We start from the raw sequence: 25,138 nt of genomic DNA on the forward strand, positions 1-25,138 counted from the left end.
GAGCAAGTAAACCTGTTGAGCGGTAATGGAAAGCCAAGGCCTTAGCATAGCAACATTCTGACACTGGAAAGAGTACAGTAAGATGTAGGACAAATACATAGAGCAGTGCTGTCAGCTACACAACTACAAATATGAAGATGCCTTGACTAGAGACTGGGAGAAAGGGTGTAGGGTACACAACCAAACGCAAGGAACGAGATGTACAGGCTTAAACCTTTTGCATCCACAGTAAAATTAGTGTTGGGGAGTCACTGTGTACTTGGTGGAATCCCATGTAGCGCAATAACCACTTAACATCATATGTGGTAAATTAACTCCATGTAGAGTTTGGAATCGAGAACCACGTCTTATTCAGAACGGACGTTTGGTTTCGTTCAGACTTTCGGTTACATTAACAGTTCTGTAACGTTCTTCCTTAACTTCCTTCCTGCATTCTTCCTTAACAACTTAACATGCAATATACAAATCAGAGGTGCTCGGGTAGTGAATGCAATAATACTGTCCACTTTTTCTCAAAATTACTAAAAGGAAACTTAATGAAATCATTAAGTGGAACTAGAACCAGAATTGCTCAATTTCTTAAGATTGTCATAGCTAAATTCAAGAAAACATTCTAAGCCTTCCAACTATGATACTGCAAGTTGGAAAAGTTAAGCTACAGGGAACTGATAAGAATAGCAAATGATGTGGGTGCAAACCAGCGCTCATCTTCGCTTTTAGGACGCAAAAGGTTTCAGCCATGTCCTAAAGGGATGGGCAGGTTTCTCAAAGAGAGCGTCTTAAGGGACAGCAGGAGACAGATGGACAGAGGACAACCCACCCATGAGCGGTTGCTTGGGGGCAGCTCTGGCTGGGATCTGCATGTCAGGGGCAGGTTGTGGTACTCATTGTTACCACCCTCCACCCACCACTCAGAGCTCATCTGGTCTAACACCACTTCTCCAGGGTCAAACAGCCGTTGCTCCTCATCATTATCAGTTCCATACTCTACGTCAATCTCTGTCGAGGGTCCAGTGGGCGACTTTACACGGTGTACGGTCTTGCTAACTAAATACGGTCCCTGCCCTGTTCCTGAAGATGCCAAAATGCCAAGGAGATCTGAAGACATCTGGCTACGGAGTAAGGCCTCTCTCCTGAGTCGATCGCCATGTGCTTTGTGTGGTGTGCGGCGCACACCCACACTTCCAGAACTAGGCCCAGCGTACAGGCTACTATCAGAGTCCAACTCCACCTCCTCCTCCTCATCCTGATAGTTGATGGTGTCCACTGTGTCAGCATAGTGCACTCTGGGTCTAGTCCTGACTGGCGCTGTCCCTTTGTACCTCACTACGGGCGATTCAGATTCAGTTTTATGTCCATGATTTTGGTGGAAGGGAGAATGTCGGCGACCTTCGCGTCCACTCTGGTGGCCCTTGCCTGAAGCAGTCCGGCCTGGGGAACGTCTAGTATAGGGTTCTGATTCTGTGTTGTCTTCCTCTTCCGTGACTTCTGGGATGCTGAAGAGCTGTTTGTTGTGGTAGACCTGAGGGGGGAGCTTTATAATCCTCTCCAAAATTTCTTCATCACTATCAGTTTCCCACATTTCACACTGGGGTTGTTTTAGAAATAGGAAAGGACAAGGCGATAGATTGAAAACATGCAGATGAGGACAAAGGTTGGTTTTGTTTGGTGGCAAAAGTTGAAAATAGAAGAAAACAAGAAAAAGAAACAAGAAAATTAAAATGCAACAGAAACAGAAAGAACATAAAAGTATGGCTAACTTTGTATCCTAACAAGTTTCTACTTGAGTAATTTGCCTGTCCACACCAAAAGCAAAAATGCTGTATCACACGGCACAATTACAACCAATCAGAACTTGCCATGTCGCAAAAGGACTCAACATTTTGTCCAAAGGTTCACTGAGGAATACTACGTGTTCATGTGCATCTACATACCCTTCCCTTATGAGCTGTACCGTAACCTCTGGAGGGGACGTCAGTGATAGTCTCAGAGTACAGATCTTCCTCCTCTTCCTCCAGTATGTCTGACAGATCAGACCGACTGCTCTCCCCTTGATAGTCTGGGGGAGGGTCTAAAAGACCACTAGCATATACCTGATAGAGTACAAAAGATACAACAATTTCAACAGGTTTCTGAGACTCTAGGTCAGGGGTGTTCATTCCAGGAGGGCCACCTTCATGCAGAGTTTAATTCCAACTTGCTCCAACACACCTGTCCGGAAGTTTCAAGTAATTCCAAAGACCTTGATAAGCCGTTTCAGGTGTGTTTAATTGGGGTTGGAGCTAAACTTTGCAGGGCAGTGGCCCTCCAGGAGCAGAACTGGACACTACTTCACTAGCACAACACATAATGTTTAAATGAATTCATTAATTACTCAAAAGTTCACATCAGAGTAACAAGACACACAGTTCATGCATCAAAAGGTGTTTCTCTGATGGAATAAATTTGTATATCAAGATTAGATCTGAAAGAAAGATATTCAAAAAAAGTGCAGTATAAAATGAAATTAATTGCACAGGTACACATATGGTCTCCTGATTTGGTTTGGAAACAGACCTTCATATGAGGTTGAGGTACAGGCCGCAGGAACTCCTCCATGGACACAAGCCTGGTGTTTTCCCTGTCCTCCTCAGGCTCTGACTCAAAAGGCGATGGATTGGGTGGCCTCAGTGGGTGCGTATCCGGGATATTAAGAGGGTCCTTTCCTGGGATGTTGACTTTGGGGGATGTGTAAATTGGTGGCGGTGTATGAAGTTTGGCACGGGGGTCCTCCAGGAATTCAGAGAGGGAGGCAACAGGACGTTGGACTCCTGGGCTGTCTGTCTCTCTGCTGGGGTTAAGCGCTGCAGGGGCCACACTGGACTGCACTTGCACTGATGCAGGTACACCAACAGGTACAGGAATGGGCCCAGGCATGGTGGCAGGTGCTGGCACAACCACAGGACCTGGCACTGTCATGGACACTGGCATGTGTACTGGTGTGTTCAAGGGAGCAGGTACAGCCATGGACGTTGGTGTGGCAACAGGCACAGGCATGACCACAGGTGCAGGTGTGACCATGGGTGCAGATACACTCACCTGTTGATGGATAACACTTTTACTACTCAAACAGATAAAATACTCATTCCCAACCCTAAAGAAAAACTTTACATCCAATATCTCTGCACACAGACATTATATATAAATAGGCCTGTCACGATAACAAATTTTGCTGGATGATAAATTGTCCGATAAACGATAATATTGACGTTCTGAGACCATTTTCATCTAATATAATGATAATGGCATAATAATGCAGGTACAACTTTTCAGAGATCTATTAACTTTTATTTCTAAAGAATATTAAACATTGAAAACGGAAAACATTTTAAATATCCACAAAAAATGAACAAAACAACCAAAAACAATAAAAGCAATGGACTCTCAGTGTCTGTTAACAAAAAAATTCACTTGAATAAATACCAAAAACAATAAATAAAATAGATGTAATCAAAATTGCACTTCAAAAAATATTAAACATTAGGCTCAGACATAAATAGTGATACATTCCATAACAGGCAAAACTGCCAGTAAGGACCTTTGTAAACAAATAAAAAAAGCCTCAACAGGCCATAGTGCACCATTTTGCACTGTCCTTCTGTTACTTTGTCGACTAAATGCCTGAGTGATTGTGTACTGTCGGGAAGACGGAGACGCACTTTATTGCGTGTATATGCTACGCACTGAAAATACTTGGTTAGGATTAGGGGTGAGGAGTGCGTGCGTATTACACGCCATAAAGTGCGTATCATATGCACGCAAAAACTATTTTTGGTGTATAAATGGCACGAGAAATAACATTCGTGGTGTAGATACGCATTTTCATGAGATCGGGCTCGCTGTCGCGTTTGGCTTTGAAACCAATTCCATCTTTTTCTTTTTTTTCCCTCCAACTCACAACTAGCGTCTTCTCTCTCTCCCGGCAGTCGCCGCAAGCAGTCCCGCTTTCCCATACAAATACCATGTGACTGACAAGCGCCGCCTCCCCACACAATGACCATGCAACTGACAAGAGGGTTCACTCCTCCTATACGCTAAGGAACCGAGAGTGGTCATCCAGTCTCTTTGATAGAGAGGAAAACAAACAAGCATGCAAATGGAATTATCGCGGCCGGAAAAATTATCGAGCTCATTTTTTTTTATCGTGCGATTAATTGATTTATTGACTATCGCGACAGGCCTATATATAAACTGAAACAGTTCTACATTATACTCCACATGAAATTGGGTTAATGTGTAATGGAGGCAAGCGCGGAGTGCGTTGAGTAGGACCAGTTACATTTGGTGCCGTGACCCGTATGAGAGTGAGTGCAACAGAGGCAAGCTAGTAGGAGCGGTGTGTGTAAAAGTCACTCCCCTGGCCTCAAAAGGCATGCTAGCGATTGACTCTAGAGGCTGCGGTCTTTAGCGTCTTTGTTTGCAAGCCTGCATCCTATGCCGGAGACCCCAGTTCAAATCCCGATCGGATTAGATTTGGTGCCGTGACCCGGATGGGAGTAAGGTTTAGAAGGGTTAGTGTAATGGAGGCAAGCTAGTAAGAGCTGTGAGTGTAAAACTAAAGAGGCCTCTAGCGGTGTGCTTGCGACTGGCACTAGAGGCTGTGGTCTTTAGCGTACTTGTTAGCATGCCTGCCTCCCATGCCGGAGAGACCCGTTCGAATCGAAATAGAAGTGGGTCGAGTAGGACCAAATGCAGTGGCTAAAGCTTAGAGCAGGGCTTCAAAAGGTTACTGGTCTTAACCAAAAATCAGATCTGAAAAAAGTGGAATGTCCTGGCTATTTTCCAAACAACAAAATTAACTGAGGGCATTATATTACATGGTTTATAAAACTTAAGTCTTACTTCCTCTGTAGTTCTCAAACCTCTTTTGAGTTTGACTATTTATAAATAGGGCAAGAGGAGACGCCCCAGAGTTACAGTGAAAAATGGTCTGTTCATTATGCAACACTACTGTTTACTTTTATGATAAATTTGGTGTTGCTTTTTTTTGTCATTTTTGGATCTCAACAGCATACATATACACATTATTTTTTTGTGTTTCACAGAATAAAGAAACGCATACGTTTACAATGTTTTTTTTTGGCTCTTAAAGTGTTTGCTAAATGACTACTTGCACAGAGCAGTGACTAAAACTGTAGACAAGCAGAAATTTAGTTGAGACCCACCGTTGAGTTAGTATGCGAGGCACATAGTGACAGTGCTTCTTGTGCTGCCATTGTAGTCGTCAGCGCTGCAGTTGATGTTGGGTTTGCCCAGGCTTCTACATAGGACGCAGGAGAAGGAGGCACCTCACAAGTGACTGCTTTGGGCGTGTTGACATAGACTCCCCGAACAGGACCAATGGTGTGCTCGTCTAGTGTAGCAGCGTGTGGCAGAATGGGCATTTTGGCAGCAGAGAGAGATGTGGCACAAACAGCAGGGTCTGGATTGGCACTGGCCATGAGGACACTGGCGGTAGCTGGCAAAGACTGGCATTGAGGCAATGAGGCACCGGACATGATGGCAGGCAATTTGGCGGGCACATTCACCGACAATGAGTCCACCGACTCGCCAAAAGCTGACATGGTTCGGACGGTGAGCTCATGGGCCGCCTGTAACGTCTGAATCTGAGATGGACCAATCAGAACGCTGCCTGCTGTGGGCGACGACACCTCTAATACCTGAAGACAGAAGCAATAGTTAAGTCACGATGAACACTCTGAAATAATGGAAATTAATTTGTGAATTCAAATTTAAGTAACATCAAGATTTAAGCTCTGCTTACTCCGGATATTCATGAAGTGCACACTATTAAAGTCCCCCTGAAGTCAATAATTTTATCCCTAAAAACTCATCTTTGATCACCAAATGACATATTTAAGCGGTTTTTCCTTGAATTATTTTTTCATGCCTTAAAATAGCTTGAATATAACTCTACACCCCTGCCTCATTTAGTATACACAGTTCTATGAATATGCAAATGAGCCCCGCCTCCACTCACTCACAGCAGCTCAGAGATCGATCGTTGTCGATCACTCATTGACCTGATTGGTTACAAGGTAGTTTGTGACATCAGAAACTTTGAGACTGTTCACTGTCATTTAAGGAGGACTTTAAACTATTGAAGAAGGAACATATATGATGAGCACTTAAAGATTCTCTTTGTTATTTTGTTAAGATTATGCAAATTGGTCACAGTCATTCACCTTCTTCTTGTCAGCATAGATGGTGTAGCCAGTGACTCGGACACCATTGGACGTCCCGGCAGCATCTATAGTAACAGGCAGCCAGCTGATCTGAGCTATTCCCGGAGACGGGCCCTGCTCCAACTGCACATCCAGAGGAGCATCAGGAGGACCTTGGGGACAAAGCAAAGGGTCAAAGTTCAAACCTAGAAATGTTGAAGTTAACATAAAATAAAAATGTACTCTTTCTTAATACATGTTGTTCCCGGTCTTTATTGTGAGCGTTTCATCAGTGAATGCTATTCCAATGATGATTTCTTTTAGCTAATGTCTCCAACCACTCTTATTTTTTAAACTCTTTAGTTTATGCCAATCTATTATGCCGTTTATATTACGAATTACATCCTGATATATTCTGAAATGAAACAAAATAGCTAGAAGCATTCCATATACTTCATATACTAGTAAAGTAGGCAGTCAACCAAAATGCCAATAACCACCGCTTGTCAAATAATGTGGTGATAATATTAACATAAAGCATATACGTCTTGCCGTTTACTTATGCTGCTTGAATTCTATCAAGTGCATACACATAAGCTCAATTACGTGCATTTATCTAAAAAAGCACTGGTTAATATAAGGTAACTACATAGGTTAGGGTTAGGTTCAGAGTCAAATACATACTACGTACATAGTATGTACATGGGGAACTGGACTGTAAAATAAAGTACTGCCAAATTTGCTCCTGTGAATAAGAATTATTTGTGAATATGAAGTCACCATGAAATTCTTGTTTTTTAATGGAATACTGCAGTGTTTATTATTATAAATGATTTATCTGTGCACATCATTTTAAATTGTGCATTGCAAACTAACTTCCCTCCCTTTTGCAGCGACATCTCTTCTCTTCTCTTATGGTGAGGGCGGGACAACCTGTCACTCACATGAGATCCACCAATAGCAAACCACAACCATCCAATCAATTCCCAATTTACCAAATCAAGCCCCGCCCCACATTTTTTTCTTGTTTGACTAGCTGTTTCACTTGGATATATTTCTTTTTTTTTTTTTTTATATTATCAACTTATATGATTTCAACCATAACTTCTGTTTCATGCAGAATTTAACTACAGTTTATCTTATAGATTCTCCTCCGACTGCAACTGTCAGTTCTAGCCCATTGGGAATGCAAGGTTGACTGTTACTCGCGAAAATGCGCTTTGATACGTTTGCCTGATAACTTGAAGTCTATGGTTAAAGCGAAATTTAGCAGTCAAAAGCTGAAAATGCATTTGTCGGTCCCGCGGTAGCAAAATACGTATTCTGGTTGAGTACCATATACATAAGGGGCTTTCACACAGGAGGAACCCTTTCATAGTTCCTAGAACTATTGGTGGAAGTACCTGGATTTTGGCGTGTTCGCACCGCAGGAACTAGGAATGATTTTAGTTCTAGGAACTCCACCTGGAGGAACTCATTTAGCTCCTACTTCAGAGTAGGGTCTAAACCAGCACTATAGGAACTATCAGGGACGTTAGTGTGCGCTGATTGGCCAAACGCATGTGAATGTATAACGTATTAGACAGGACTGTTAGATCGTAAACTAATGAACATGGATAATGCGAGCACTGTGTCCTCAGGCTCTGGCTGACGTTCAAAATAAAAGTCCGGAGCACCGTCAAAATAAAAGTCCCAACAACAAGCGCGGCTTACATTACTTCAGAGTTCCTACTGGCATGAAGGCTCCTACAGAGTTCCTGAATGCAACCAGGAAAACGTTCCTAAGGGAACAATTAGTTCTCGGGTAACCACCCTGGAGGCTAGTTCTTATAACTAAGTTCCTTGAACTACCCAGTGCGAAAGCTCCTATACACTAGTTTCCGGTTTCATCTTTGCTTCTCACCTGCAGTCAGGGTTGTGAAAGAGGTCACTGCGGTTTTGCGTTCTCGGCACTCCGGCGGTAGTTCCCAGGCTGTGCGGTGCGGCCTGGCCTCCACTTTAACGCTGTAATTCAGGTTGGGTGTGAGGTTACTGAGGCACAGTGAATAGCATCCCGCCTTTACCAGCTCACACTCTTCGTCATTCAAAGACACAATGTGCACGTAGTTACTGTTGCTAGGTAGCCAGGTCAGGCTGGCCGAGGTAGCCGTTACACGTTCGACGCGCAGTTGAGTCGGCGCCACGCACACGTCCCGCCCAACGAGGATACTGCAACGCAGCTGGTCCGAGTTCCCGCGCTCCGTCAGACTCTGCACTGCAATCCGATATGCTTTCTGCGCTAAATCCAGCCTCTCCAGAACGGCCTTCGTTTGGGTACCAAATGGCACGTTGATCCGCAACTCGTGGTCCACGTAGACATTATAGCTAAACACTGAACCCCAGCCGGACGGGACTAGCGGAGACTCCCAGCCAATGATGATACTCTTGGCTAGCTGCTTGATTAGTGTTAGCTTGCGGGGGTAAGGCACAGTGTCCACCCCCACCTCCTCTAGATCCAAGTCTAAGCCGTTGGTGAGCGGGACGGCCAGGGCAGGGTTAGTGGGGTTGGCTTTGGCATTGTCACCGGGAGCTGAGGCTGTCGTGGAGGTCTCCGTCCTCTCGGAGGTGCTGGGGGCGAAACGTAAGTGATGTTGATGTAGCCGCTCACTGCCGCTGTGAAAGCTGCTCTCCTGGAAGGAATTATGGGACACATCGCCAGCCTGGTGAGGGTGTGAGCTCATGAAGTCGTCGTCCGACACACGCTCCACAAAGTTGGAGGGAACGAGGCCTCTTCTACCGTCCATCAGCTCACCTAAATGGTTTAACACAATAGTGTTAGTTATAGGTACGGTAGAGTTGATGAAGGAAATTTAAAGTAGATTTTTTTAAATTTGAATAGCAAATATGATTTTTACATTTTCAGAGGTAAACTCGCTACCACAATGCTAGAGTGTGTTGAGTAGTTGGTTATGACCTTTTAGTACACAGTGTACATACATACATACATACATATATACATGCACACATACATAAATACATGTACATACATGCATGCAAGCATACATACATACAGTACATGCACACATACACAAACATGCAAGCACGCATACATACATGCACACAGTTACACGCACACACACACACACACACACACGCACCCACACATACATATATGAACACATACATACACGCACACACACATGCACCCACACAAACATATATGCACACATCCTTACACATACATAAAAGCACACATATTTACACACACATACACTCACACACACATACACGCCCACATACTTACACACGCCCACTGACATACACACACACAAACATACACGCACACATGCATATAATACACGCACACATACATAAACGCACACACATGCACACATACTTACATGCACACATGCATACACGCACACAGACATACGCACACATACATGGATGCATGCACACATACATACACCCACACATACTTACACAAACACATACACACACGAACACACGCATACACAGACATACATGCACACATACACATACATACATATTTATGAAAACCTTTTATTATCTATTAAAATTTATTAATTAATTGATTTTTTTTTTATTAATTAAAAAAAAAAAGTCTGATCACGTCTATTTTTCACTAGTCTAGTTAAAAATTATTTCAACAGCTAATGCTAGTTCAAAATAAATTTTTTTTTAAAAAAATCTGAGATCTGTTTTTTATTCAGTGCATTTACTGAATTTTTACTGGGAATTTTGACATTTAATTTGGTCTCATTTATCTTATAAAAAAAACAATGAATAAACTCACCCTCATAGAAGCCGTCATCATCCATGTCTCCATAGACGTAAATGTACTCTCCCGCTGTGAGGGGCAACTCAACCTCCGGGTTATCATTAGGACCATCATAGGGATTGTAGCTGCATTTAGAAATAAAAACAGGCCAACATTTAAAGTGTGTAATTTGTTTGATGCTTGTGGCAGTTTAGTACATGCTGAAAGCAGAAATCATTAAATAAGTATAATAGTGTTTACCTGTAACGTGCAATGAAGACCTGGAGTTTAGCTGCTCCTTTACTGACCGAATACGGCGCTGGAGAAACGTCAATATCCAGCTCCTCAACTTCACTAGCAGTGTCCACCTGAAACACACACACACAAATACTCAATCTGAGATTAATTAAATATTAAATGGATGATTGAAATATGAAAAATGAATGAATTTGGTATTGCAATTTGGATCTAAAACAAAGTTGACCTCTTCTTTGAACAGAAACCAGTACGGTAATTCTCAACTTGTGGATCTTGAAATGTCACAAATGAGTTACAGCAGGGAAAAACACTGCTATATGCAAATAATATAATGCAAATAACTATCTAATTGTGCATAGGTAGGATTATAAAACCAAAAAAACGGATATACTTTTAATTCCCAGATGTTTTGTTGTTGAGGTAAAAGGTTGTGTTTCCAATTAAACACTATGGAATCTACACTATATGGACAAAAGGAATGGGACACCTGACCTATACACCAACAGGGACTGTAATGACATTGCAATACCATGTCTTCATACATAGACATTAATATTGAGTTGGCTTCAGCCATATCAGCTGCACTCTTCTGGGAAGGCTTTTCCACAAGTGTTTCTGTGGGAATTTTAGCCCATTCATCCAATAGAGCATTTGTGAGGTCAGGCACTGATTGTGGACAAGATGGCCTGGCTCGCAATCTCCGTTCCAGTTCATCCCAAACGAGTTGAGGTCAGGACTTCTGTGCGGACAGGTCAAATGGACCTTGCTTTATGCACTGGGGTTCAGTCATGCTAGAATAGAAAAGGGCCTTTCCCAAAAAGTTCCCACAAAGATAGAAGCATCCCTCGTCTACTTGTGATCCGATCGACCTAAACGCATCTTAATACCAGGTGCAAACAGGGCCTGATTGAAACACCTGAATTCAAGAATTAAAAGGTGAGAGCCAAAACTTTTGTCCATATAGTGCATCTAATTACAAAGATGTCAGGATGGACAGATTGCATAACAACCTCATCCTCAAAAACCATGAGCAAAACTCAAAAAGACAATTCAACTAATCTAAAAACTATGCATACATTGCTCTTATTTACTTATGCATGTCACCACTGGCAAATACCAGCATCTCACATTATGCACCACATGTAGAACGTTTATTAGTAAATAATAATGATAACAGGTCTGTCCCTTGGTAAACTTGCAGTGTCAGCATCTGAAATCATCTAAATATAGTGATGCTGTGAGTAAGAAGTAAACTGACCCATGTAAATTGAAGCAGTATTTATAGCTAAAGGGTAAAACCTTTTATGGATAATCACTTACAACTACTACGACCTTCATAATCCAGCACTGCACAGGATTATCTCACTGAATATCAGCTTTAGACAGCTGCACGCGCGCCGGAGAGCGTCTGAACTCTGACCCGGGACCAGTTTTTAACTTCACAGCGTGAAGGCACACTCAACCCGGTCATTCATCAAATTCAACCCAGAAAGAACCCAACAAATGATCTGCATTCTAGATAATCCTGCACAAAAAAGTGGAGTGAAAGAAATAACTGTGTCTCTAAGTTTGTAACTTTTTTTATTTAGCCGTTTAAGACATGTTGACCCATTAAGTCCCAGTTTATTCCGACCCGTGTAAAGATATGATCTTGTTAGCAGTGTTATTTTAGTATCATCAATATACTATTACAGCATTTATTAATATTTCGATTTTTTTTATATTTTCAAATATTTTTTATTTATTTTGATTGAATTATATTTACATTTTTCATTTTTTTTATAGGTCTATTTAGTTTTTATACATTTTATTTAAATAACATGGGCAACTAACTGAAATAAAATAAGTTTAATTTAAGTTAACAATTTATTTAACATTTATTTATTTATTTCAATTTCTATAAATTCTTTGTGCTAGTTTTAGTTGTGTTGTGTGTGTAGTGGTGTAGTTTCTCTCACCTCATGTGTAGGGCTGGCCTTTCGGGGACTGGCCGGGCGAGAGCCAGCGGATTTGGGCGAGAGGTGCGTGGTCTCAGACCTGGGACTGGACGTGGAGCCGGACTTCACGCTGATGGCAGGCAGCTCTCGATGTTTGGTGGTCGGTGAGCGCTCGGGACGGGACAGTTCGGCCGCATGTGGAGTGGAGCCCGTCCGCAAGACCGCAGCCACATCTAACAGAGACAGAGGAGAGCATGCAGTGAGTGTAGGGAAATGCAACCAGTATGACTGACTTTCTTCAGTGGAACACATATGAGCAGGGCCTCAAACTAACTTCATGCCACACATGCCAATGGTCAGTGACTTAAGAAAATTATTTAGAAAAAGTAAATATTTCTTACTAGCCGGTTTTGCATAAATGTGTTTGCATGACAATTTTCAGGTACAGAAATGTAATAAAGTAATCAAACGTAAAATACTGTATAAACTAAACGTAGATTAAAGTTACAAAAGTTATTCAGTCAAGAACAGCGAGTGAATTTTCTCTTTGTCTTCTGTTGTTTGATTAACGTTATTATAGAGACGGCAGCAGGAATATTAGCGCTGCACGGATCCAATATGATGATACACGTGTTTTCTTTCTTTTTTTGGGGGATGTTTGTGCAAAGAAAACATACACACAGCGAGTAAAGAATTGAGTTCCCTTTCACATCTTCTTGCGCTTGAATATTTCAATTGGCTTCAACTTTCGTGACGATGCAGCGCTGGCCTGTTAACCGTCCCTAAGAATTGTTCACATTTGTTTATGTTTTTATAATATTGCATTACTAGAAACTAAAACAAATATTTCATATACTCGCCAACACCAATTTTTCCCCGCATTTGGCACTTGGCGAGTGTTAATTTTAGGCCCTGCATACAAGGTAAGTTCTCAAAAAACAGTTCAACATGTAGATATGTATGTGTGCACATAATGCTTTGAGAGTTCACAAGCATGTGTTTATGTGTCGGTCTGATTTATCTGTGTGTATTGGTGACTCTAGTCACGCTGTGATCGACATGCCGGTCATAGTGCACATCCTTCACCTCTGCTTACATTTATTCATCGCTCGCCTGCTTTAAAATGAATGGCAATCTGAGCCATTCAGACATTTCACTGAGCATTTCCATCAGCAACATTAAAAAGACTTCCTTATATTGCAGTGGATTAATCAGAATGAGGCAAATAAAAACACAAAAGTGCTTTCTATGCGTGTTAACATCTAAACATGCTGTTAGATTTGCATGATAAACATGTAATAATGCATCCACATATACAGTAGGAGATTAGGACAATGTTGGGATTCAGAATGGAGTACTTACAGTAGACTGTGTAGTACATACTGCATACAGTACTGTTTTAAAGACCCCCAGTGGAGAAAATCAAGTTTTAATGTTGTTTATGTGGTGTTTTTAATGTGCTTTAAGACAAACCATGTGTAAATTCATAAGTCAACACCATTGCTGAGTATTTTCTCCTTAAAACTGCAGTGAACCAAAGACGCTCCTCTTTCCTTTATCACAAACATGTGACCAATCCTGTCACGAGCGTGTTCCTGTTCCTATCATTGAGCACAAGAACACCTTTAAGAGGGGACAGGATAAATTGGGTACATATAGCGGGTGAATTATGTAGGCTATATGATATATATATTTCGATGTTATGATATGCCTTTCTCCACTGACTTTCTATGATGTTCAAAGCAAAGAAGACTTTTAGAAGGCAGACTGAGATGGCGAACGGGAACATGGTTTGTGGAACATTAGCAGCACATTATTAGCTGTTTGATAACATAGTCAAGCAAAAGGCTGATCATATCAGTAACCGTTATGAGTCCGACGTTGTAGAGAGCGATACATGAAACGCATTTCCATTCTGATACATGGACTTGTAGACGAGCCTGTATGATTCACTCTTCCTCTTCTGAATCAGTTTCGGCTTCAAACACGTATGGCTGAATTAAACCTATATAGTTGACCGAGTGGATCAGGTAATCCAAGCTGGAGTGAGTGAGTGGAGGCGGGGCTAATTTGCATATTCATGGCACCATGTATTCAAAATGCTGCAAGGGTGTAGAGTTACAATCAAGCTATTTTAAGGCATGAAGAAATTATTTTTTTTACAGCAAAAAACATTTAAATGTGTCATTTTGACTATTAAATATGAGTTTTAAGAGATACAATTATTGACTGCAGGGGGACTTTAAAACTAGTACATGAAACAGTATGCAATTTCATGCAATAGTATGCCACACTTTTGGCACATGACCTCACTAGATTGCACGCTTAATTTAGTAAGTGTCCAATTGTCATCAACATAGTACAAGTACTATGGTAGTAAACCATTCTGAACATAGTCAAGAAGCAGCTGTCAGGGAGAGCAGATCACCATGGTGAATTCTGATTGGTCCATCAGAATAAAGCAGCCAATGAAATCCTCATGCAACGTCCTACCAATTATGCAAGTGATCATTTTCATATGACAAATACCAATACAAACCTCACATTAACAAGGTTGTGAGAGCTGCAAACAGTACCATCGTCAATACACAGAACGTCTACAACATCACATATAGGATTGTTTTATGGTTCAGGATAGGGCAGGGCGGTATGATCGACTTGTTTCTCAGGTTATATATTTTCATATCGCCCAGCTCTAGCTCAGGACAGATCGTGTTACAAATTCATCATGGATGTGACCACTTCTGCCCACGGTCACACTCCATGTGTTATTCATGCAGGCAGACACGTGACGTCTTCCATTCAAGACAAACACAGCCTAGAAGGAAACCAAGTTCAATAGTACCAGGCTCAGAGGCATCACAGAGGGCTTCATTACCCTCCAAACTCCAGAAGGCGATGTCTTCCCATGAAGAATTTGTGCCTGGAAAAAGAGGGGATAATGCAGACGGAATCCACTTATGGATCTCTTACACATACAGTTCTCGGGCTGCGTTCCAAAACCTAGTGAGCTGCCAACCCAGACAGCATTATACAGCATCATAAGGTGTGATCCTGACACAAAAGCGGCTCTAAATTTAATTAAATTAAAATTTTAATTAAATTGAATCTAATAATCAACAATATTATTGATCTGCCAGCATTGACAACATTATATGAGAACTGAACTGAGCTGGACGATGACATCACGGTTTTCTCCAGACCGGCTATATATATAAATTACCTTTTTTACAACAAAAATTAACCTTATTAAGTTGGACTATGACGCTATTTTCTTCTAGAGACAAACTTTGTTGCATTATTTTCCTGTTATCTCTGTAAAGTTGATTTGAAACAATCTGTATTGTAAAAAGCGCTATATAAATAAAGCTGACTTGACTTGACTAAAAGGTAGGCAGCAGCAATACAACGATAGCTCATAAGATACCTTGTTTTGGCCTAATTCTATTCACTGTAGTGTGTAGGCAAACCCAGCATGCATTATGATACAAAATTGAATCACAAGATCTTGAGCAAAAATGAATGCACCTCAACTGATGGAAATAATATCACAACATTCATTTCCATCAAGAGGTGCATCATTTTTGCTCAAGATCTTGTATTGCCAATGCAAGAGTCCAGCACTCTGTAAAGTCTCCTCCAGCACATCCCCAAAGACTTTCAATGAATTTAAACTCATGGATTCATGTGTGAAAATGATTATTCATGCCCTTCCCAACCATTCTTTCACAATCTGAGCCTGATGAATCCTTGTCATCCTGGAATATGGCCATGATGTTCTTCCTACATGGTTGTTTAAGAAATGAAAAGCTACACACTCCATCAGTTAGGGTTAGAAGAGCTGTTGCCAAACATTTAACATGCTAGAAACATAATAATCTGTGCAATAATGATCCATTCATGGACTCTTAAGCATTTGCCTATTTAAAGAACAGGGACTTTATTTTTGGCCGGGCAGACTACCGTTCAGACGTTTGGGGGTTGGTAAAATTGTTTTAATTTTTGGCCAATAGGACAATGCACACGGCAAATTTGCGTCATCAGGCCAATTTACGTCACGGTTTCTCGCCCGTCACAGAGGATTGTTATTGTACACATATTTGATAGATCACGGTATTGATTTAGCATTGTAGCCTATTAGCAAAAAGTTTCTGTAATAGAGAAAGGGTTAGGGTTAGGGTTATAAAAAAAAAAATTTTTTATTTTTGCAAAGGTCCCTTTAGGGCAGTGGTCTCAAACTCAATTCCTGGATGGCCACAGTTTCGCTCCAACCCTGATCAAACACACCTGATCCAGCTAATCAAGGTCTTCAGGATTACTAGAAACTTTCAAGCATGTGTGAGTTGGAGTTGGCTGGATAGAGCTGTGGCCCTCCAGGAACTGAGTTTGAGAGACCACTGCTTTAGGGGCTCTGTAAAAACCTGTGGTTATTGAAAGAAAACAAGCTGCCAAAAGGATTGAATCCAATATTTGGTGAGAGATTTATAAGCAAGTTAAAAGGCCAGTCATTTTTGACCCGGAACACCAAATATAACATGCTAGAAACATAATAATCTCTGCAATAATGATCCAATCTTGAATGGACTCTTAAGTATTTGCCTATTTATAGAACAGCGACTTTACCTTTGGCCGGACAGACTACCGTTCAGAAGTGTGGGGATGGTAAGATTTTTTAAAATGTTTGGCCAATAGGACAATGCACACAACAGTATTGCGTTCATTGCCATTTTACGGCGCGGTTTCTCGCCCGTCACAGAGGATGCGTTGAAACGGACATAAGGCCGTGATATTAGAGGTATACTGCCCTAACGAAAGCCACATTTTGAGCAAATACATCTTTATTTATTGATGCACATCCATACTCTCAGCGCCGCACAAAGTAAATAGGTTATAGACAGTATACATAAACAGAACATTTTTATGCATGAGCACACAAAAAAACTACCATGTGCACGCAATAGTTTCTCGTAAGCACACAAAAAGTAATTTTTTTGGGGGTGAAATGGTCCCTTTAGCGGCTCTGTAAAAACCTGTGGTTATTGAAAGAAATCAAGATGCCAAAAGGATTGAATCCAATATTTGGTGATAATGTAGCATAATAAGGCACAAGGGTTAATTTAGCGTACCAGTCTCACCGGGCAGGCCGAGCCCATTGGTCAGCTGGGTCAGACTGGAGCTGGACAGCAGGCCGGGGGCCGACAGGTCGATCTTCGAGGCCTGAACCCGAAACTTATCCAGTTCCTGTGACAGCATCCCAAACTGTTCGCTCTGACTGCGGCATTTGTCCTCCAGCTCCCGAACCTTTGCCTACACAGGGTCGACATTAACATGCACACATTAATTCATATTCACGATTAAACATAACCGTTTGTTTGATGAAGAAATGCAGATGCTTAAAGCAATGAATGATGCACTGCAAAAGTGGGATTAGCCAATCAGAGCATGTGATGATGCAATGAATATGTGACATCATCTATTCAGCGTCTATAATTGGGCAAGTCTCGAGAGTCAAATTACAGCTTGTTCATCAAATATATTTATAAGAGCTTTCAAGCTATCATTTTTTGTGCTTAACAAGACATTGTTGTGAACTTTAGGATATTAATCTCAGAAAAAATACAAAACTATAACTAAATGAATACAAGAAGAGTTTGAGACTATAAAAATAAAATCATCCAACATGTGAAAAATCCAACACTTCTCTCCTTAACAAGACATGTGACTTATAATTATATAATATTACTGGCTGAAGTTACTCGAGTTTATTTCTTTGCTCAAATCACTAATCATATGCCCTATTTATTTAGGAATATTCAGACTACTCATTTTAATAGTTCTCATATATCTTAATATTTGTGTCATTGAAACCTAAACCCTATAAAAATCATACAAATCTGGTGTGTAGGTTTTCTACATAATTTTAATGCATCGAGTCACATGATATGTGCACAAAAAAAGCTTCATGAATAAAAGCAAGGAGTGAAGTGGAGGCAAAGGAGAAGGGTTAAAGCCGTTTTGCTGAGTGTAAACTACTAGCGTGTAGTAAAGCATTCAAAGCTCGAGAGGTTGAGTTCGTGAGACTACGGCGAGCTAGTTTCACTTCCGGCTCTGTGGTTCAGTTTCCTGGCACACTGAGCACACAAGGCTCAAAAACACACTCACACACACACACATTAGCTGGCCGACTGTCACTTGTTGAGTCTTGTTGCTCTCAGCCCTAAAAATAAAGGGTTTCCTGTAAAACTCTCACCTCAAAAGTCCACGTGTCAAATTTAAACTTCAGAATTCTCACAATTAACTTTAACACACTACACAGAAAATACTCTCTGAGAAAAACAAAACCCAAAAAGCTGAATAGCACCCAACTTTTAGGAGTGTTTTTAGCCCTTCTTTCACGTTTAAAACCTTTATTTGAGTGCTAAAATCTATAGTAGAGACGCTTCTGTCATGCTAAACACTCACAAAAACACCTTGTGAACACCTTTAGCCGTGTGGTTTAAGTAAACTGCAAAACAGATCTCACAAACCACACACACACACACATGCGGACACACCATGTGCACACAGACACGCACGCACACACACACACGAGCACATACACACACACACACACACACATGTTTGTTTGTGAGGAAGACTTGCATTGGTTTTATTTCAGGTTAGTGATATCTATGGCCTAACCCAACCTCTACCCATGAACCCACCCATCACAGAAACACTCGATTTCAAGAAAAACATATTTCGGCTGATTCATCAGTCACTCCAGGATTGCGCGGGTATTTTCATTTTATTTTTCAGAATTTGCTGCGGCAATATTTTTTTGCTGTTTTGCAGTTAAAAACCCACCAATAATCACTTATAATTAGTGTCAGTGACAGTAAGAGTGCAATTACCTGGAAATACTTTTTTGTGCATATTTTACTGAAACTGTGGTTCTGGTCCCACATGCACGAGGCAGTGGTGACACCAGCACAGAAATACTCATAATTACGTTTTTCTGAATATTCAGAATTGTGTTGGACACAAAACCTGTTTTGTTGTGATCAGTGACACTGATTATACTACACATTTTAAATGTTATAAATTAGTATTTAATGTTTTTACAATTTCACAGTTATAATCACTGTCTATTGTCTTCAATTTATTAGAGTATTGTCAGTGATTGCATTTAAAAAGTGCATATCCAGTGAAATCATTTTTCAGATCTACTAGTGAAATGAAGCAATTAACAGGAGTAGCAAATTTTAGCCCCAATATACATTATTTTCAGTATTACATAGTAGTTTAATTGTTTCATTAACCTCTAGAAACTAGAAACTTTCATTTCATCCCACACATACAGTATACATAATATATATATATATACATATACACATATACACATATACACACACACACACACATATATATATATATATATATATATATATATATATATATACACACACACATATACATATATATATATATATATATATATATACATATATATATATATATATATATATATACATATATATATATATATACACATATATATATATATATATATATACATATATATATATATATACATATATATATATATATATATATATACATATATATATATATATATATATATATATATATATATATATATATATATACATATATATACATATATACACACACACACACACACACACACACACACACACACATATATATATATATATATATATATAATACACACACACACACACACACACACACACACACATATATATATACACTTTCCGACATGAGGCCCATTTTAGCAATGGAAAGGGTAATATTAAATATTCAAAATAATTAATTCATGACATACACTTGTCTATTTTCTTTTTTACCTCTTCGCATCCAAAATGCGTGATAGAGACGCGGCTGCGCAAGTGATCCAGCGCCTTATTTATATTATAAATATGATATTATATCACCCTGTCCATCGCTCGAATGGGCCTCATGTCGGAAAGTATCTTTCCTTTTAAAACACTTGCATATAACCGGATGCTCCATATTCCTCTAACTTTTACAAGGGAATTCACTGCAATGCAGCAACAGGACACTTGAACACATACTGATTCATTTGTTTGGACTGAATTTTGAATTTTTATAAGCTAATATTGCTTCCCCCCTCTCAGGTTAACATTTGTTTTGCAGAAAAATTGAGGAAATAAGACAAAAATGTGAGCTGCCGCAAATTATGCAGAGTTTGCTTTATGTTGCATTAAATTCTGCAGACAGTAAAATAACCTCACTAGTCAGTTGTCATAATATTTTACTATGTAAGTGAGGAAAATTGGCCCTTACAAGTATAGTTAAACAAGCACGCACGCGCACACACACACACACACTCCAGAAACTGAACCTAACTTGGCTCTAAACAGACACAGAGGGTTTTAGGCCTAATGAATGTGTTTTGGAGCGGTTCTGATACCTGCATGCAGTCCAGTGTATTCTGGTTAGCGGCCAAAAAAACACAGAGTATAAGAAAGAAAGACAAAGAGAGAGAGAAAGAGAGAAAACATCATGCATTTCACAAGCAGCCCGAGCAGAAATTAGTTCAGATTATTAAACGCTGCAATCCAGAACCTGTTGAACCGCATCACTGCTGAACGTATCTACTGAGAGTCTCATAATGCGCTATATTTTCAGCAAGCTGCGAGGTACCAGAGTGAAATACTTCGTTCTAACCTCATACCACAAATGCAAAGACATTCATGCAACAAAAAAATCTGAGCTTCAAACTCTCAAAGCGCTTGCAACATCACGGGTTTGATTCTCACTGACACTGATGTATTATAAACGTTAAATGCAGTGAGAGTCACTTTGGATAAAAGCGCCATAACACCATATTCAATTGCCTTATTGCCTTGCTGAATTTATTATATTTTTAATTTGTTGCTTGCATACTTTATTGCCATTACAGTACCCTTATTTTTTATGTTTTTGGCTTTATTGCGTGTGCAGCAACTCAAGGGACTTTGAAATGATAAACCGGACTAGTAGGTAAACAGAGCCCTCTGGAGGTCGAAGATACAACCATCAGTGATGCAGTTTAGAGAGACAGGAAACGCATCACATCAAACAGGAAGTGCACACGCTGTACTCTACCAGCTCTCTGTGCAATACGAGCTGCACCAGATCCTGAGAAAGACACAATTCAGTTAAACAACGCACAAACACACAATCATTAACACCCCAAGCACCATAAACAGTCCCGTTTCTGTCATCCACTCATCACACTTCTTTAGTTAATGCACATCGGTTAGTTTAAACGATCAGGACAGACTCACCTCCAGCATCTGCACCACACCTTCATGTTCTCTTTTGGCAAAAAACTGAGCCTGTGGAACCAGAACACACTCTTCAGCACAAAATAACACATGCAACCATCTGATTCAATCATATATATATATAATATGTAGAGTTCAGGTGCAAACTGAGTGCCATCTGAATTTTTTTTCTTGAATGATCATTTTTATCAGGCTCGTATATTTAAGTTCAGTAATTTCACTTAAATGAAAATTCATAGGTAATTGTCATTGATATTAAAGTGAAATTACTGAACTTAAATATACGAGCTTGATAAAAATGATCATTCTAGAAGAAAATTTCAGATGGCACTTAGAGGCTTTTGCATCTGAACTCTACATACATACATATACATGTATGTATGTATGTATGTATATATATATATAGGCTGTGATAATATTTCAAAAAAACTAAACCGGTAGGGAAAATGACAAATAGAAATCTCTTAACTTAAATTGGCGAATATAATTTTACACCGAAAAAGCATAATAGGGCCATTATGAACTAATATGAACAAAGAACAATTGTATTTTTTATAAACCAGCATTCACAAAGGTTAATAAACGCTGTAAAAATATATTCTTCATAGTTAGTTAATGTTAACGTACACTGCCGTTCAAAAGTTTGCGATCGGTACGTCTCTTCTGCTCACCAAGGCTACATTTATTTGATTAAAAAACAAAACAAACAGTAATATTGTAAAACATTATTACACTTTAAAATATAAACCGGTTTCTATGTGAATATATAGTAAAGTGTCATTTATTCCTGTGATCAAAGCTGAATTTTCAGCATCATTACTCCAGTCTTCAGTGTCACATGATCCTTCACAAATCATTCTGATATGATGATTTGATGATCAAGAAACATTTATTATTATTATTATTATTATCAATGTTGAAAACAGTTATGTACATTATTTTCAGGATTTTATGATGAATATAAAGTTCAAAAGAACAGCATTTATTTGAATGTAATCTTTTTCACCATTATAAATGTCTTTACTGTAACTTTTGATCAATTAAATACATCCTTTCTGAATAAAAGTATAAATTTCTTTAAATTCTAAAAAAAATAAAATAAAATTCGTACTGACCCCAATCTTTTGAACGATAGTCTATAATGTTACAAAAGCTTTCTATTTCAGATAAATGCTGTTCTTTTTAAAAACCTTCTATTCATCAAAGAATCCTACAAAAAATTTACACAACTGATTTCAACATTGATAATAATAATAATCATAAATGTTTCTTGAGCATTAAATCATCATATTATGCTGATTTCTGAAGGATCATGTGACACTGAAGACTACACTGAAAATACAGCTTTGATCACAGGAATAAATTACACTTTACTAGATATTCACATAGAAAACAGCCATTTTAAATTGTAATAATATTTCACAAATATAACAGTTTGTACTGTATTTTTGATCAAATAAATGCAGCCTTGGTGAGCAAAAGAGTTGAAAAATGTACCGATCCCAAGCTTTTGAATGGCAGTGTACGCATTAATAAATGAGACCTGTAAAGTGTTATCGTCAACTGAATATGCAAGAATGTGATTTCGCTTAGAATCAGTGTCAACAGATCATCAGGGTTCATGAATACGAAGCACAAACATGAGACTCATCGCTATGTAAATCCTTCTTAACAGCAGAATGACTGATAACTGTGCTAATGACTGACCCGCTGAAGCCGCTTGATTTCATCCTGTTTGAACTTGAGGATTGCCAGTGCCTGTTCATGCTCCAGTTCCAGCTGTTGCCTGCGATCGGCGACCTCTCGCATGTGCTGCCGCAACACAACCACACAAACCAGTCACACGCCAAATCGAACGGGTTTCTGACAGGAGAGAGTGTGTGTGTGTGTGTGTGTGTGTGTTACCTTTAGGACCTGCTCTAGGTTCTCCAGCTTTGCACGGAGTCGCTGGTTCTCCTCCAGTACTGAACTATGCTGAGCGCTCAAAACACAGAGCTGTTCCTTTAGCTCCTCATTTTCAGCCTGAGACTACAGAAACATGGGAACACTTTACAATCAGGTTCATTTATATTAACTAACATGAAATAACAATGAGCAATACATTTGTTATTAATCTTTGTTAGTTAGTTCATACAAATCCAGCTGTACATTTTTTGTTCATGTTAGTTCACAGTGCATTAACTAATGTTAATAAACACAACCTTTGATTTTAATAACGTATTAGTAAATGTTGAAAGTAGTATTAACTAAGATTAAAGGGATACTTCACCGATTAGCATTAAGCTTTGTATCAGTAGAAACCCGGTAGTATTCTCGAGTGACCGTGCTTCCCTCCCTCATGTCCCCCTGAGACGAGAGATTTCTGTATTGTGTGTCTGGAAAAAAACCTCAGATGATGCAAAAATCATCATTTATCATCATCTGAGGCTTTTCTGTCCAGAGGCGAGAGACTCCAGCCAGTAGGAGGAGCTCGTTCCGCATGTCTTCAACCCGCCCATAGGGGGATCTCACGATAAAACACCGTCTTTTCAGTTTCGGGTCGACTAGTAGCCTAGCTGTATCATTTCTTCTGATACTGCCCTCTGTAACCGGTAGGCGTGGCTTGGGCGTGGCCTCGTAGGGCAGCGAAGCAAGTGCATTCTGGGAGTTGTTGTCTTTCATCCACATGAGCCAAAAATACATTTTCTGGCTTTCCTCAGTCTAGAAGGCACCAACTTCTAAAATAATTTCACATTTCTACTACATAAATGACCCAATTTAAATACACATTAAACACACGGTGAAATATCCCTTTAATAAATGCTGAAGAAGTATTGTTCATTCTTAGTTTATGTTAACTAACTAATGAACCTTATTGTAAAGTGTAAACAGAAACATTATATGGTTAGACTGGTTTTTAATTCCCAGGGGGAGCATAAAAAAAAACTTCATTTTCAATTTAAAGACCTGTTATTCTTAAATTGGTATCAGCATGTAAATTACTTTAATAACCCACTGCCAACATGCCCTGCTATAGGGGCAACAAGTGTTAAAGAGAACCTATTATGCCCATTTTTAAAGTCTTAATGTTGTTTTTGTGCTCTACTAGAACAGGTTGATTATTTTCCCAGAAACATTATATGGTTACACTGGTTTTTAATACCCATTTAAAGACCTGGGCTGAATCCGAAATCGTTCCCTATACCCTCATATAGGGCATTATTCGAGGGGACATCCATTTGTAGTGGTGTCCGAAACCATAGTGGATGTAACTGAGTGCACTCAATAACACAATAACCAGTGTACAGCCAACGTACACTCAACGACCGTCTGAATTCGCTCCCTCGTTTTCATTCAGTCCTTCAAGTGCACTGTATTAGTGGACTAATGTAGGGAATAGGGACTGAGGGTTTAGGGGGCGATTTCGGATTCAGCCCTGGTATTCTTAAATTAATTGCCAATGATCAGCAGGTAAATTACTTTAACAACCAACTGACAACATGCCCTGCTATAGGGCCACACAAGTGTTAAAGTATTAAACCTATTAAAAAGTATTAAAGTGTTTAGGTATTAAGTATTAAAGGCTCTACTAGAACAGGTTTTCCAGCTTGAATGTTGATTATTTTCCTCATATTCTCCACTGTTGCAGCTCCTCTCTTCCCAGTCTGTCAGTAACGCTCTGTT

General features: G+C 39.6%; 1 protein-coding gene across 2 annotated transcripts in view; it reads right to left on the bottom strand.

Annotated features, from left to right (window-relative positions):
- tspoap1 (TSPO associated protein 1) overlaps nt 1–25,138 on the bottom strand; it is a 136,436-nt gene that overhangs the window by 24,140 nt on the left and 87,158 nt on the right. For both annotated transcript variants that reach the window (XM_084413863.1, XM_084413864.1), the window contains 15 exons: nt 23,381–23,503; nt 23,183–23,287; nt 21,476–21,526; nt 21,294–21,326; nt 17,285–17,465; nt 15,004–15,081; nt 12,180–12,391; nt 10,225–10,331; nt 10,000–10,109; nt 8,107–8,994; nt 6,225–6,376; nt 5,205–5,699; nt 2,557–3,078; nt 1,935–2,093; nt 821–1,588 (listed from right to left, as the gene is read on the bottom strand). In XM_084413863.1, coding sequence (XP_084269989.1) covers nt 821–1,588; nt 1,935–2,093; nt 2,557–3,078; nt 5,205–5,699; nt 6,225–6,376; nt 8,107–8,994; nt 10,000–10,109; nt 10,225–10,331; nt 12,180–12,391; nt 15,004–15,081; nt 17,285–17,465; nt 21,294–21,326; nt 21,476–21,526; nt 23,183–23,287; nt 23,381–23,503 — 3,984 coding nt within the window. The remainder of the gene's footprint in view (nt 1–820; nt 1,589–1,934; nt 2,094–2,556; nt 3,079–5,204; nt 5,700–6,224; nt 6,377–8,106; nt 8,995–9,999; nt 10,110–10,224; nt 10,332–12,179; nt 12,392–15,003; nt 15,082–17,284; nt 17,466–21,293; nt 21,327–21,475; nt 21,527–23,182; nt 23,288–23,380; nt 23,504–25,138) is intronic.

The sequence above is a fragment of the Rutilus rutilus genome (assembly GCF_951802725.1).
Source record: "Rutilus rutilus genome assembly, chromosome: 7".
In the NCBI taxonomy this organism is placed as follows: Eukaryota; Metazoa; Chordata; class Actinopteri; order Cypriniformes; family Leuciscidae; genus Rutilus; species Rutilus rutilus.